This window comes from Lissotriton helveticus, chromosome 5_1 (genome assembly GCF_964261635.1).
Source record: "Lissotriton helveticus chromosome 5_1, aLisHel1.1, whole genome shotgun sequence".
In the NCBI taxonomy this organism is placed as follows: Eukaryota; Metazoa; Chordata; class Amphibia; order Caudata; family Salamandridae; genus Lissotriton; species Lissotriton helveticus.
This window is the reverse complement of record NC_136065.1, coordinates 393,857,188-393,874,092: the sequence shown is the minus strand read 5'-3', so window position 1 is coordinate 393,874,092 and position 16,905 is coordinate 393,857,188. Positions and strand designations below refer to the sequence as shown.

Below are 16,905 nucleotides of genomic sequence, written 5' to 3'. Positions count from 1 at the left end.
CTGGTAGTGGCTTTCTCCGATGGTGAACCTGAGCATGTGCTTGTGCTTTCTGTTCATTGAAATGTGCAGGTATGCGTCTTTGAGGTCTATTGTGACTATGAAGTCCCCGATCTGCAATTGTGGGAGCACCTCTTGCAGGGAGGTCATTTTGAATTTTTGCGTTCTTATGAATTTGTTCATGAACCGTAAGTCGAGAATGGGTCTCATTGTCTCGTCTACTTTTGGTACCAGGAAGTACGTTGAGTATACTCCTGTGTTTCTTTCCTTGAAGGGTACCCGTTCTATGGCCTCCTTCCGCAGGAGTTCCTTTGCCTCCTCCTGCAGACACTGCAGCTGCTTGCCTGCTAGTGGCTTTCTTTTTGGTTTTCTGCTTGTTGGTCTCCCCTCCAACTCTATGCAGTATCCGAATTGGATAATGTTGAGGATCCATTTGTCTGATGTGATTTCTCTCCACTCTCGGAGGTGAAATCTTAATCTTCCTCCCACTGGTGTCATGTGGTCGTAGGTGTCTAGTTTGTCTTGACCCATCTGTACGTGCTGCCCCCTGGGATCTTTTTTGTGGGCGGGCACACAGAGTTTTTTGAAGTCACTTAGAGGTGGGCTGCTGCCCCCCTCTTCTATTTTGTCCCTGTCCATTTCTCCCTCGAAAGGACTGGCCTCTTTGTTGGTACTGCCAGGACTGCTTCTGCTGACCATGCTGAGTCTGCGAGTCTGCCTGGTGCGTTTGCTGGAAAGCCTGGTGTGATGTACCTGGCTGGTTTCCGCCTCTCCCGCCGGGCCTCCGTGACGGGGTGCCCCTCTTGTTCCCTCTGAACTGCAATGCTCCCATGGATCTTGCTGTTTCGTTATCTTTTTTCAGTTGACTGAGCGTTTCATCAACTGTTGTTCCGAAAAGCGTGTTGCCGTTGAACGGTGTGTTCAGGATGCTGTGTTGCACCTCCGGTTTGAAACCGGATATCCTGAGCCAGGCGTGCCTCCTTTCCGTGACGCCCATCATCATGAGCCTGCTGGCGGTGTCTGCCCCATCCAGGGCCGTCTTAAGGCAAGAATTTGCCGCGTTTTTTCCCTCTTCAACCAGCTTTTCGCCTTCTGCCTGGCATCCTGGGGCAAGTCCTTCACCAAATGCCCCAGCCCCTCCATGATTTGGTACATGTGCCTGTTTATCAGGGCGTTGGAATTAGCCATGCGCCAGTGGGTCGCGGCATTCCGTTCGATCCTTCTGCCCACCAGATCCATCCTTTTGCTCTCCTTATCCGGTGGTGGGCCCGAGGTAGTGGGTACGTTAGCCCTCCTCCTTGCTCTGGCCGTGATAATAGAGTCTGCGGAGAGCGTGCCCTGAATGTAGGCCGGGTCCTTTGTGGAATGCTTGTACTTCTTCTCAGTTCTGGGAGTTACTGCCTTGCATGTTGCGGGCTCCCTGAAAGCTTCCTTCCCCTGAGCCAAGACGCTCTCGAGCATTGGAAGGAACTGGCTCCTCGTTTGTGTTGAGAGCAATGTTTCTAGAAGGAAGTCTGCTTTCTGCTTCTCTTCGTCGAGCTTGAGCTTGAAAGCTGCTGTGGCAGCTTGTATCACCGAGTTGTAGGCCCCGATGTCGTCCGGCGGCGAGGGCCTCGAGGGGTAAGTGTCGACCACCTCCTCCGGGCTGTCGGTGTCGACATCTATGTAATCTACCTCCTGTAGGTCAGAGGGTGTCGAGTCTGCGTCCGTCCTGCTTTCCTCTTCCTCCCCATAGTTGTAACTATCGTAGGGATTCTCGTACTCCTCCTGGTCGTCGATCACCTCGACGTCCTGGTCTTGTTCCTCGACGACTTCGGCGATCTCTTCCTCCTCCTCGACTGCCTCCACCACCGGTGGCTTGGTCTTGTGAGGGATCGTGAAGGCCTTCATCTTTGCATCGAAATCTTTCTTCCGCTGCATGATGTTCTCCATTTCGGCCTCGAGGCGCCTTCTCTTCTTCTCCATCTCTGCCGCGTGTTCCGCGTCGGATGGGTCGGCCGTTCTTTTCGGCGGATGGTTCGTCGCCATACCTTTCGGCGTCGAAGTTTTCGACGTCAACGTCGGACCGGATCTTGGGTCTCTGGTCGTCGTCGTCAGTATTGGGTCTTTCTCCCTCGGCGTCGATCGATCCTTTTCGGGAACGATTTTCGACGTTTTCTGCTGATCAGCAGCCCTCGGCGCCGGGGACTCCTTCTCGGAGGATCCGCTGGGCCTGGGAGTAGTCGCGGACGCCGCCTTTTTTGGCGTCGGCGCTTTCGGGGTCTTGCCCTCGATTTTTCTAGACTCAGAGTCTCTCGGGTTCTTGGGGGCCGAAGAGTCTCCTACCTTGTCAGAAGTCTTCGTGTAATCGGTCTCTACGACCGTGTAGCTGTCGTCTTAGGCGGCAGCGTTGTCTTCTTCCTCGGAGGACATCCCCAGCTCGTAGAGGGACGGAGTCGGGGCCTTCCCCTGCAGGGTGGCGTGTGCTACCCTCTGCCTCTCTCTCACACGAAGGGTCTTCGGGGCGAAGGCGGAACAGGCGTTGCAGTCTCCGCTTTCGTGGTTCACCGGTAGGCAAAGGTTGCATACCGGGTGCTGGTCCTTCTGCGCGTACTTGTGGTGGCAGTTACGGCAGAACTTGAACGGCGTGTTGTCCATCATCGAGCGTCCAGGGCCTCTCTGGTCGCGTGTTAGTCGACGGTCGTCGATGATCTCGATGAAAAAAACGCCTTCTCCTTGCCGGCTTTTCGTCGATGAAGTCCCCTGTAGTCTTCAGATGACTTCTCCTCGTCTTTTCTGTATTTTCTTCAAACGGGAACGATCCAGACCCGACCGCGGAAAAAAAGAATCTGAAGATGGCGCCCAAGAGTGGGAGCTTCCGCAGGAAGCATGCCGACGTCACCGGAAATACAACCAAAGGGGTGTGACGCCGACGCCCACCTGGGCTACAAAAAAAAAAAAAAAAAAAAAAAGAGAAAAGACTACGAATCCGGACCCAACCACAAGACCGCGGAATAATGCACAGCATAGTGAATCCAGAAAGATTCACGCTGCAAAACCAATCCTCCCGACAGGAAGAGAAGGTCCAGCCTGAATGGAAAGCAAAGCGGGGGACAAGTAAAGAAGCGTAGGAGGTTCGCACACCACACCCTTCTCAGCCAATCCAAGGCGATGAGGACGACGTGTGTCCATCTTGGCAGATCTTTCTGAGAATTTGAGGAATCAAGGATATGGAAGGAAACATAATGCAGCTGAAAATTCCCTCTTAACTAAAGCACGTACCCCAAGGCACAGCTCAAAGGATACTAGAGGGAGCAGAACTACAGGCATTGAGTATTTTCTGAGGTAGCAAATATTTTCACGTGAGGAGTGCCCACTGGACGAAAATGTCCTGGACAATCTCCGGTACAAGACGCCACTAGTGATCAGCAAGACACAGGCTCCAGCTGTCAGCGCTGACATTCAAAATCCCTGCTAGGTGAATGGCGTTGGTTTGGAGTGAATGAAGAGTGGTAGACGTCAAGGCTCCATTGGGCCCAAAGAAGCGCCACATGGCATCAACGCTTTTACGAACAGTGCATACATAGTGCTGAGGAATGCTGCTGGGTCCACTCCTAGTGCCGGGAATGCAGGAAGAGCTGGGGCGAGAGCCGGTGTGTTGAGGGATAATGGAGTTGGAGGCCTATCCGGAGCCGGGCCCACAGGAGGAGCAGTGCTGTGGAGGATCCTCTGTAGGAATAAGGACTTGCTTTGGTTCTAAGGATGTTGGTCCTGTTGGAGAATAAGAACGACAGGGAGACTCACCCCAGGCATGTTTCTCTTCCTTTCTCCTGTGCCTGTTCTTGCCAGATGATGTCAAAGGAGAACAAGAATAATCTATGGAGCGTTTTCAGTGCTGATAGTCATCATTCGCTCAAACGCCACAGACTGCATTGGGATCTATGATAAACATCAATCCCTCACAATCCCTGCAGGGTTTGAATCCAGACTTTTTTGGAGGACACATTATTCGATACTGCAATAAAATAGGTTTTGATGAGATAGTTTCCTCAAAAGTCAAGTTCCAGATCCGCTTTAAAGGTGCGGAAAAAAAGGGAACTGACAGCGCGCCAGGGTGGGTGCTTTATGGCTTCTGTGGCGTCACCTAACATCAACTCCGGCACCGACTGAGTCCAGAGCTCTCTCCCGGTGATCTCACTGCTTTAAAGTTTCTGTATCCAGTCTGATACCTGGAGAGATGTACCTTTAGTGAGGAATCTGCAGATAGAAGAATCCATCATAAAACTGCTATCCAACATTCTGAGTATAAGGTATTATGTTAATTACCCTGTAAGCATCTGTTCTTGGCATGTAGAGCTGTAGATTCACATGCTTTGCATACTCCTGCCATTTAGTGTTGGGTCCAGATGTTTGCAAGTGTTTCTTCGAAGAAGTCTTTGCAGTCACAAGGTAAGGTGACTCCTCCTTTCAGTGATAGTGCGCATGGGCATTGACTCCACTGTTAGATTGATTTTTTTAGACCATTGGGTTCGGACGTGTATTGCCGCGCTCCGATTTGTACCGTCAAATGGGATCCCTTTGGTTCGCAATTCACTCTACCCTCGTCTGTATTTTTTTCGATCGTGTTATCTTCTGCATGTAGAAGAACTTTGACAAATTTTCATTATCCATAAACTCTGACCGCGGCCTTTGGGCCCATATCTTCTCCGGTTTCCACTCTAAGATCCTTCATCCAGCCTTCCGCCGATGGAACGGACTCCATTTCGATTCTGTCCTAGGTGCCATTCTAAATACCCGCACACCGATCTTCGTAAGGTCTGTAACCTTTGTCTCTCCCCAGAGCATAAAGAGGAAGACTCCGACGTGTGTAGGTCGTTTCATTCGAAAAAGACTCTCTGAGACTATCCCGCTCGGCGCAGAGACATGCAGCGACAGTCTATCAAAGAAACTCCAGATATCTTTGGTCAAGAGTCCAAATAAGAAGAAATGGCTGCGGTGTCAGGGGAAGAGGCCTTTTTCTTTGAGGACTCTGATTCGGAGTTGGAGATAAAACTCGAGCCCCACAACATTCTATCTGGACAGGGTGCCGTGAGTATCAAAGCCCCTTTGCCCATGAAACTCACTACAATCAAGCAAAAGGCTTCTAGGCCACCTCTGCCATCAGGCCATGGTCGGCATCGAGACTGATTTCAACGCTCCGCCTTCCAGCTCAGCACCGAAACAAAGTCAAGCTTTCCAGTTCGGGATCGAAACGAGCTAATACCCTCCTTGAAGCTGAAACATTTGGCATCGAAAGATAAAAGACAAATCCAGCTCGGCAACGAAAATTTCGGCACTGAAAGACAAAGATGCTCCTTTGAAGCCACCGGAGCCAATTCTAGAGAAAATTCAGCACAAGCTGGATCCTAAACAGAAGATAATCCACATTAACCCTCAAACTTAATGATAACCTATAGAAAACTAAAATGCGCAGATTCAGTTTCCAAGGCAGAGGCTCCTACAAAAACGCTTGGAAGAAGAGTAGAGTGCAGAACTCAAATCACAGGCTGTGTTAGAAAGGTTTTACACCACGTAGTGACGAATTGCAGAATATCATCAGAATGCATTCAAGCAGACTGAAATATCGACTGATAAATTGGCGAGAAAAGTTAGAAATAAAATAGTATTCTTTTGTAAAAGCACAATGTTTAAAAAAGTCAGTAAATGGTGTATTCTGAATTCCTAAGAAGCCCTGTTCTCTCTCCCTCTGATCCATTTCCGATGCAGTAAAATGAGACTGGATCAGCAACGTCAGGAGCAAACAAAATAAATTGCTTTTAACTCAAAGGCAATCCATGAAGGATGAGGAACTAATATAATTCAATGCATTTTTAAAATGAGTAAAAAACAACTCAATAATGTAAAATAAATACTGAAAATCCATACTCTTGGGAAAAGGTTTCCTCAATAAATACAATTGAAGCTTCACTTCACAGTGCCCAGTACACCAACTGTGTTAAATTGGTGTTTTGCTGGATTTGTTCAATTGGAGACAGACCACAACTCTCAGAATGCATTCATGTGTGCTCCAGATTGAAAGCATGATGTCTTAGTTACTTGGAAGCATCTGATTACTCTAAGCAATATCATTATGCATAAGGTAGGTATTACAAAATGGTTTTGCATTTCCTCTAGGAGTCCATCAGAACTGGGGCAGTTCTGCTTGGTTTCAGCAACTCCTGGGGTATATATCTACCCCCAGAACATGAAACTGCTTCTGAGGTAATCTTTTAGATCGTGTCCCGTTCTAGCTCCCACTAGTCTGCTAACACCCAAATACTTATTTCCTGTTATCATAAGAACCATAACATGTTTTATTTTTATATCAGATCCAAGGCAGCAGCATAACAGGATGTTTATGTCATATAGGTTTCATATACCATTTTTATACAACATGCATCTAATTGGCAGTAATACTTACTTTTGAAGAGATGGGGCTAAAGGTACTTGGTCTAGCAATAGTCCTAGCTTTGTGATTCACGATATAGTTTTTGTTTAGTAAATACTGCCTATTAAACAAAGCTTCAGAGATGAGAAACTAGGAAACTTTAGATACTTCACCTCCAGATTAGGAAGTCAGAGACAAGGAAAACTAAAATACCTTTGGCTGTGAATATGTTCAGCTTTGATCAAAACAAGCTTGCACAGATTCTGGAGTTCTAATTTACTAGTGTACTGGAAGAGCTCCAAATCCAGCTTCTCCTACAACTCAGGCTCCTAGCTTGCACCCGGTCTGCCCTACCCAATAGTCCACTACTTTGAGCTGGGTGTTGTTTTATGCTTTGCATTTCCAGAAGCATTGCCAACCTCTAGTAGAGCACCCTGTCTACTAGGGAGGTACCTTTATAATTCACAACAACCTATCACAAGAATAATGACGATAGCTTAAGCAATTGATCACCTAACACTCAAAGATGAAAACCGTAAATTTCAAACGCCTCTTAATCTACATAGTCTGCTGCTCAATAATGAGAGAGACTGCAATCCCTTCCCAGTGAGAACTGTAGGCTCTAATTTAGGCAATGTCCTTAATAGAAGTCTTTTAAATTGTGTGAAATCTATTAAGCAATGATGCAAGCCTGTGAGAAACAGATGATAGCATTGACACACAGGGATAAAATCTTCTGAAGTAATAGGTTTGCAAAACATTAACCACCTGTTTTACATATGAGCGTGTTGCTGTTAAGTCTGAATGTTGCATAATGTGATATTTGTGAGAGGTGGAAAAGGAGTTCAATCTTTTCATATGTTATGAGCAGACTTCACTGTGCTTTAGAAAAATTACAGCCTTTGGTCACCTTAATCCCAGCGATGATACTCAATGACAAAGCCTGCTATGCACTCTGTGGCCCATTGTAAATCCCGAAGTGACTAACTATTATCTTAAGGTGTCTGAAAAGACCTGATCACTTATGGCAAAACTGGAATGTCGAAGGTGTGCAATTACTAGACTGATGTGCAGAGCTCCTTCCAACATCTGCTTCCTTGAATCCTGCAAATCTTCAGAAACATTAACTTTTGAAGTGCTAACATTGATACTGCATTGTTTGTCCTTCTAGAGTGTCTAATGAAAAAGCCTAAGCGGTCAGGAAGTATACTATGTATAAACCAATAAAACACCTGCTGATGCAGTATGATATTGTACTACTACTTTCATGTTCTGCAAACAGGGTTCAGTATGTATGCACGTCTAGAAAGATCTACATAAGGTTTTGCACACAGATGTCCTCGGGTGAGGGAGATGGGCAAACTTCCAATAATGGTTCACTGCATGCAAATACAATAAAACAGCCACTATGCAGAAATGGTGAATTATCTATGGAGTGTTTAGAGCCCGCCATCAAGGCAAGAACTGGGACTGATTTGAATAGCACTGAACTGAGGGAAAGGTAATACTGACTATAAGAAGAGTGCCAAGAACAAACAGATACAGTTGAGAGTGAATGAATGAATAATGCAATAGAAAGATGGGGTTGCCACACAAAGTATTGGTGACAAAGAAATACAACAGCGGAACTCAAAGAAGAGGGAAAGCTTTGTCAAAGATGCAGGACTGATGACTACAAGAATATTACACCCTGCTGCAAATCCACAAATTCTGCAAAATAGATGGATAATTGTTCCTTCCAGAATGAGAGACCTGTAACAAAGCTGTTTGAAAAGCATTTGAAGCTATTTTACAGCTCTGAAAGTGATTAACTAAGACTTTGTAAGTAATAACTTTTTGTACACTGACCAAACGTTTAGACATCCTGTCATGGATGCGTGTGACGTCTATTAGTCAAAAACAGGGAAAGGACTTTCCACAATGTATTATGCCTTGGATAATCTTAAAGTGTTGACTTGAAAACAAGGAAACATGTCAAAGCAGAGTGAGAGAGACAACTACAACTCCAAGATACAGAATATTTCTGTGCTTACAAATGTTCAGCTTCTAATATTGCACTGCTTCTACCAAGCTGGATTGCCCTTATTGAGATCATCGAGGGTTGCACTGCACATTGTAATGGAAAAATATTGTCTGAGAGAAGGGTATTGAAAAGTAGGTAAGATCCTATGGTGGGGTCAGAGGTTATTAATGCGAACTTTTGGCCGTAATCTGAGAGACCCAGTGAGGTCCTGGTATTTACTGCCCCACCCCAGAGCTACTGATACCAGGGATTTCATTAACTCCAATGGGGGGGAAGAAGTAGCTGGGGTTACCAATAGGACCAAGAGAGCTTACCCTAAAATTGGGGAGAGGAGTTAGCCTAACGGCTAAGGCGCTCGACCTCGGACCTGGGGATCTGGGCTCGGGTCTCGGTAACGACGCCAAAACCTCCTGTGATTCTGGGCAAATCACTTAATCTCCCCGTGCCTAAAAATGAAAGTGTGTGTCCTCATGTAAAACGTAACTTGTGCTATGTAAAGCGCTCTGATACCTGATTCGGTTCAGTTCTAGTTCGTGCTATATAAAACTCTACTAAAAAAATTTTTAAAAAAAATGAGGAATTGCTAGGGGTTGGAAATCAAGAATTCTGCAACCGATTTCCCAAGCAATTCCTTATTTTCACAAAGTGCTTCAACCGTAGATTTGGACTGCCGGAGTCCATGGGTAAACAATGCCGAACCCATGGTATTCCTGCAGGGCTGTCAATTCTAATGGGGCTGGAGAATTCAGTTTCCAGCACCACCAAAATTAAAAGTAGACTCCTAATTGAGCCCTGTATGGCATGTTTGTTGTCTGATTAGACATCAAATGCATCCTAAGAGGTTCAGAGCACCAGACGATATCCAGGCCGAAATGTCGGGTACAGGAATTGTAAGCAGAACAAACCAATTTTGACCAAAAGGTGCTATCTGGATAGATATGGTCAAACGTGAATTTTAAAATCTATAAGATTTACCACACAGCTCATTTACCTTTGTCACTTTCCAAGTTAAGCTCCATTATCAAAATATAATTTTCATGCTATTAATAAATTACTTCTTGTATCTAGTACTGGTTTATTTCCTGCGACAGACGAAAAATACGACTTTTGAGAAGTGATAGTAGCAGCTGTGCACAGCTAGGTGCAACACAGAAAAAAAGAACATAGTTCCTACTGTATTTGAATACAAATGGCAAAAAGAAATTAAAACAGACAAGGTTTTTTAACAACAAATACTTGTAAGGATTAAATATAAATGAGAAACCGTACGGCAGCAATTTTGGGATAGGTTTGTGGCATTTCATTTGGAAAATGGAACACACTTGGGCAGCAGCTAAAGCCAAACTCTAAGTGATGAGGCAACAGCAGCAGAAAAACCAACAGATTGATGGGTTTGGTGCAATAGTTTACCCTTTCTACTCAAGATGCAAGTCTTTGCTCCCCCCCCCTCCCCAATCCTTTAATTGGTAAGAGCTGTCCCTAAAGCTGTAATCCATTTAAGTGAGCAAATGGTGTCGACTAAGCACAACAGAGAGAGTTGCCATAGTTTTGAAACCGATTTCTCCAAAGACATGCAAAGGAGGTCACAGACAGAAAATACAAACAATTTTAAAGTCACAAATTGCTGAGTCATGCATAGGATTACCATAATCAAAAAACACAGACAGGTAACATGCCACAAGGAAGAAAAATATATTTCCTTCCTTAACACCCTCTAATTGATAAAGGAGTTAAAGATTAGAGCAGTAGTGGACAGGCATTTCAGGCAATAGGAATAAGGATAGGGTTATGCAGTGCGAGGCAGAACCGAGAAGGCCTGAACGACGACTTCATCACAAACCTTGAACATAGAGAATGGCAGTGCCCTCGTCCATGTCGAACATGTTGGAACCGGTGCAGATGTACACACCAGCATCCGATGGCTGCACATTGCGGATGGTCAAGATGCCATTGAAGTCCATTGCTCTCTCCGGAAGATTGTCACTGTTCTGACGTGTCCATGCCAAAGTATATGCGGGTGACTGCAAAAAGGGGAAATTAAATTAACAATTGATACCGGCAAAAGCAAAGGCCAAACAGAATAAAACCTGAAATAGTATTTAACTGAAGGCAGGGTGAAGAAGGATGTTCATCTATTCTACATAATTTATTAGGCTCCAATCAGAATAGTTTAATCTATTTCAGAGTCACTTGGTTGTAATTTCCATTTCAAAAAGATATGGGCTAATTCTAATGTTTTATGAATATCTGGGACAAAATTACCAATTTCAGGGAACCTTCCTTACAGTCATTCAAAAAAACATAGCCACAGTCAAAACAAATTGGAGGCTAATCAAGAAGAGAGGATTTGGCAGCTTGAAGGAGCTTTAAGGCTAAAAGAAATGCCAGCCAATGTATCTGATAAGGTCATATGACTCATAAAATGCCTGTCTAAGCCTCTAACAAAACTTTGATCATTGAGAGTTTAACTTCTGGCAGTTGGGAACCTCTTTATGAAAAGATACAACTATACAAACACACATAATTTACAGCGCACAATATACAATGTGATGGTTTATCTTAAAAGACCCAGGTTCGACACCTCAGTCACATCTAAGGCTAGTTTTATTTTAGCTGAATGAGTTAAAGTTCAAGTTGGAGTGAGGGGAGGTGAGTGGTCACGGCTGCAAGGCAAAACCTCAGCAACTCAAAACCAAGGTGAACTTTTATGTTTTGGAGAGTCTACAACCTGTGTTTCCTAGGAGTATTCTATGGGGCACCAGATTGGATACATGGAAAAGGCATGCAGGTCTTAAATGCACAATACATACATTACGAAGAGTCACATGAATTTGTCCCACCCAGAATGCAAAATCATCTTACACAAATCTGTACCCGAGGGTAGGAGTGCTGGTGATCATGTATGGTATTACAGTATACTTACTGTCAATGTTTAGAGTACAGTGGAAAATAAGGATGAGAACTCTAAGACTGCAAGTTTTTACTGCTACGCTGCACTACTGGTAATCCTTAAATGAGGGACTATATGATGACCATGGAGGACATGGGGCTGGGGGAGGATTTTGAGAGCCATTCGAATTTGAAAGCTGCAAAATTCTAATATAAGAGACCAAGTGTCTGCAGCCAAAGAACACCACTTTTGAGAAGTGATGATGACAGCTGTGCACAGCCATGTGCAACAAGGGAAAACTACGGTGGAAAAGCAGAGATTGAGTGGAAATGTGATTAAGGAGAAGGGGGATGGCAAATTGAAGCTCCGTTAGGTGATGAAGTGGAATGTCAGTGAAAAACTAGCAGTGACATAATAAAGAAACCTGGCCACAGGCATTCATCCATTCAAACAGATGTCATCTACAAGACAATGAAAAAACAAACGGGATACTCTGGGCAAGCTCTATTTGTACCTCAATTGAGAGTTTCTGTACACTGTTATGTTAACCTTGAATACTGTGGATTTTCAGCCTGATGACAGCTTACTAATTAAAGCATCTAAATCTATAAAAGAACCAATGCTGGCGAAGTGACAGATGTGTGCAATATAATCGAACTCAGTTTCCCACAGTTGGATGATCGCAAGACTTTGACTGGAGATGTTTGGAAGAAATGTATGCATTTTCACTATCCGCACAGCATGGGTCACATTGTAGATTGTTGCAGTAAACAGGTGGAGTTTTGAGGGATCACTTCTAAAACAGACTTGGGTACTGGAGATTCAGACTGGAGTCTGCTGGCAGAACAGTGTGTATTTCAGGATGAAAGACACTTACACTTGTTGTACTGACACATGTGAGAATGTGAGCAAGTGGCTCTGTATATACTGTTCCCAAATAGGTACAGCGTGCACAGAGTCCACAGACCCCAGAGGTTTGGCAGAGGCTAAAGTTAGATATAACCTTACTCTCTAAAGTGGTAGCTTGGTCCAGCAGTAAGGCAGTATCCGAGGACTGTGTAAAGCATTTGTTGTACACCCTCAGTCAGCAAATGGTCTCACACATTCAAGAACTGAACTCTGGGCCAATGGTTCTATATCAAGAGATATAGTTGTTTTATTTTAGAACCAACAAGGTATCCACATATACATTCTCAGAATGAGTTACTTTAGTTGAATACTGTGCAAATAGGCAATAGACTTTTGGAATGCAATAGTTACAGTTTGTTGCAATAGGCAACACAATGTCAAACCCAATAACACATTGTGCTCAATGGGAATTTCTAAAATGAGGAAATAGATAACTTCCAGGATTACTTTTCTAACTGCTGGACTGGATCCTAGATTCAGTCCTGAGAAAGGTACTGTAAACAGTTGAGCAAAATCAGTTAAGTCAGTAGTGATTTGTAAGTAACATTTTGGTATTTTAAAAGTTGACAGAAGAAATTTCACAGAAAAACAGTCAATGACTTCCTATGGAAGACATTCATTTAGCAGGTAAGTGGGGTTGTGGTTACTTTTTCTAACTCAGGGATGGATCCTAGATCCAGCACTTGTACACCACCTGTAAACAGTTGAAGGATTGTGTTTTTCAACGAATATTTTGAAGTTTGCAAAATCGACACTTCGAAACTTTTTCAACAAAAAACAAGCAATGTTAGGAAGGAAATTCAGATTGCAGGTAAAGTATGTTTGTGTTACTTTTGTAATTTAGTGCTGGGCTTCTAGTCCAGCACTGGGACATCTATCTTAAACAGGTAAGCATTTACGTTTTTGTAGTTTGTACGATTTTTAAGGAATACTTGTACTTTGCAAAAATCGACACTTAGAAGAAATTTCCCAGAAAAACAATCGATGGTTTCCTATGGAAGAAATTTGAGTTAGCGTTAAGTACGGTTATTATTACTTTTCGGGGTCCGTGCTGGGCACCAAGATGCAGCACTGGGGTTTCTCTTGATAGCAGGTGAGTAAATTGGAATTCGTTGTTTGGCTGATTTTAGATGAATATTTTAAAGTTTCAAAACTCCACACTTGAAAGAATTTTCAAGTGAAACCAGTCCATGTAACCCTATGGAAGAAAAGTGCGTTATTGGCTTTTGGATAAGTACTCGACTGACAGAGTTAAGGTTCTGGGCATAGACTCAGGGGTCTCCCAGGGTCAGGTAAGTACAGTTGTTACACCCTCAGCGGCACAGGGGCAGCCGGGTGCAGAGATAGTTAGGCCCAATGTTATCCTACGGAAGGCAGGGGGCCCTTGGTTGGTGACTGCTGGCTAGCAGGCCACGTGGCTGTGGGAGCAGAGCTCCTGGTCACTTACTCAGGGCAAGTGGGGAAGTGAGATAGGATAGAGGTTGCACTCTCCGGGTGCTTTTTAGCCATTGGGCGCTCAATGTTATTCAATGGAGATCTTGGAAAGTGAACAAAGGCTGCAGGCTCGGGGACGGAAATTCTTCAGGTGCGACCACAACTTCAAGAGGTAAGTTGGGAAGCTGGAGGAGGGGTGGACACTCAGGAGTTGGGCCCCGAAGCCCGTGGGGCGCCGTGTGCAGGGGTGTCTTTTGGCATCGGGAAATCTTACACTCAGCTGATCGCGGTAGGGGGGTCCCTGGTTTTGAGGCTGCAGGCATTGTCTGGTTCATCGAGGGGGGGCCTTTGGGCACTGAACTTCGGGTCCCAGTCGCCTGGGGGACGTCCTCGCGGTCTTGATTCACTCCGGCATAGGTCAGGCTTGGTGGGTGCAGAGTTTGCAGGGTTCGCGGTTCCAGGCTGATGCCAGGGCTTGTTACTTGCTGCGAGCAGTACTACTGCTCATGGGAGACCCAGGTAGTCGGAGTCACAAGGCAGTCAGGTCTTCCAGGGTTTTTGAGGTTGCTGACCATTGGAGTAGCAGGGTTTAGCAGGAGCAGGTTCGAGGGTCGACAGACCGGGAGGGCTGGGGGCAAATCAGTTGGTGTCTTCCTCTTTTTAGCAGCTGCACTGAAAGTCTTCTTGTTCATTGTTGTTCTTTCTTGTTTCGGAATCTGGATCTGGGGAAGGAAGGTTCAGGGTGCCCCTAAATACTAAGTTTAGGGGCACAACAGGTAGGGTGAGGGCAGGGACCAATGGGTCCCTGCCCTGGGGTGGGTACACCCCCTATCCTGCTCCTCTCCTGTGGGAGGGGGGCAGGAGCCTATCTCTGATTGGGAAGGGCTCCCCATCTTCAAGATGGCCGGAGCCCGGGGTTGTGCTTCAACTCGCCTCTCCCATCTGAGGGGTGGAGTTGGCACAGGCTGGCACACCCCCTTTCCTCACTGAAGGTTTTCCGCCAGAATTCCCGCCAGAGTGGGGGTCAGAACTGGTGGGGGCCAGTTGCCGAGTACAGCAAGTGGCCTGGAGAAGCTCACAAATGCGGAATGCCTTTGAAGCTTCCCCTGCCCATCCTGGGGGAGGAGACCTAGCACCTCGACCAGGGTGTGCATTGTTGCAGGCCCAGGAGAGCGGGGGGTTCTCCACCCAGGGGTCCAGCAACATGCCTGCTGTATGGCATCCTAGGCAGCCTCTCAGACAAGAGGTGGATTGTAGGTGAGGTTTCAGGGGGCATCTCTAAGATGCCCTCTGTAGTGCATTTTAAAATAAATCCCACGCTGGCATCAGTGTGGGTTTAATGTGTTGAGAAGTTTGATATCAAACTTGTCAGTCTTCAGTGGAGCCATTATGGTGCTGTGGAGTACGTAATGACAACCTCCCAGCACCATATACTCTTAATGGCATCACTGCACTTACAGTGCCCATGAATGGCCCTGGGCGCTGTAGGGGCACAGGGTTCATGCACCTGTGCCCACACCACTGGCATAGGGCACCCAGCTAGAGGGGTGGCTGATGTATGCAAGGGCAGTGGGTTTGTGGGTATGGCACACAGGGATGTGTGCCATGTCGACTCTCTGTTTAGTTCTGCACCAGGACTCTCAGCCTGCAAAGGCAGTGTGTGGGTGTCAGGGTACAGGGCCCCTAAGGGTGGCACAATAAGTGCTCCAGCCCTAATGGGTCTTCTCTGGTAACAATGCCCTGGGTACCTAGGGTACCATTTACCAGGGGCTGACATGTAGCCAGAGAGGCCCATTGGGTTTAGGCCAGTGTTTCCCAAACTGTGTGCCGTGGCTCCCTGGGGAGCCACCAAACCTAGCCAAGGGAGCCGCATACCAAGCACTTTAATGCATTTAATGTTGAAGGGTCTGTTGGCTTCAGTTAAACTAATTAGAGTTAAACGCATGATGACTAGGATTTGTAAGTGACATGCCTAAAGTTGTAAACGTAGTGCTTAATTGATGGCATGTTGAGGGAGGTGACCTCCATATTACACTGGATCCCCACATTCCAGCACTCCCAAAGTAAGCTAAAGATGCCAGATTAATTTTGTTACTCTGTAATAGTTTCGTTTTTTGCCAAATGCATTTTACACCTATGCAAGTTATCAGGAAAGTACAGTTGTCCTGTCTGTTAAACACACTAAGTATTATTAAATATTGACATTTGCAGTTGAACCATTAGTACTTCCAGTACACATTTCTTTCTGTACACAAACATTTCCAGAAGGCCTGCTCACTCCTTGAACACAGGGAATTAAAACACTGTATACGGCATAATAACCAACATTTGGAAAAAAGCAAGAGGGTTGTTTAAAATTGTTTTTTTTTGTTTTGTTTTTTTTTTTAAATCAGAGGAATTTATTTTACTTACATTGATTTGGAGGCAATTTTATAGAGGATATGTGCACACAAAAGAAGCTACCCTGAATAAAAATCTGATTCTGTAACCAGGTGCACTACGCATCTAAAAAATGTGAAGGACTGTCCTCACACACCCCCAGGTGTCAAGCTTCATCATTGGCAGTCCTCGCTCTCTAGAAACCGCGTTTGGTAGAGAGCGGGCCTTTACCTGAAGACAGGGAGGCACTTCTGAGAACATGGGGTGGGGCGTGAAAAAGGGAGAGTTTAAAAATTAATGCAAACACCAAATGTAATTTATTTGTTAGATGTTGGCTTAATTTTAAAACTAGAGTGTGGGGACCAGGGGGTTTAGTACCTCATCCCCATCCATGTCGTCACCATATTTCTGCAGTGTGGACTCAATGGGTCCATGACATTCATCAGGATGAAAAATAAGGGCTCCTTTCTAGTCTCTTGGGACTAAGATGTGTCCACCATGTAGGCTGACCACTGAAATATAGGGTTTTTCTTGAAGGGGGGAATGAGGGACCCCTGTAGTCACACTTGCCTCAAGGTGCATCCCTTGTAGTAACCGTCCTTGCCTTTTCCCCGCTTAGACAAGAGAAAGCAAAGCTGTATGTGGTTTAAAAAATTGTGAGTCACCCTCCTGAGACAGGTGTGTTTGCACATATGACATGGGTAGAAATGGAAGTGCATGCAAATATTATTTAAGTGCGGAAACACTTTGGCAATGGGACCTTCATGCATAGAGGTGCTATTTAGCACTGTAAGTGGGATAAAAAAGTTTGAGAGGGTACTCTAAAAAAGGAAAAGAAGTGTAACTAGGAATATTTTATTAGAGGCG

The 16,905-nt window shown here is 45.3% G+C and overlaps 1 protein-coding gene across 2 annotated transcripts in view; it reads right to left on the bottom strand.

The window, feature by feature from the left end:
* The window catches only part of HSPG2 (heparan sulfate proteoglycan 2), a 948,088-nt gene that overhangs the window by 358,708 nt on the left and 572,475 nt on the right, over window positions 1-16,905 (bottom strand). For both annotated transcript variants that reach the window (XM_078642606.1, XM_078642605.1), the window contains one exon: window positions 10,267-10,447. In XM_078642606.1, coding sequence (XP_078498732.1) covers window positions 10,267-10,447 — 181 coding nt within the window. The remainder of the gene's footprint in view (window positions 1-10,266; window positions 10,448-16,905) is intronic.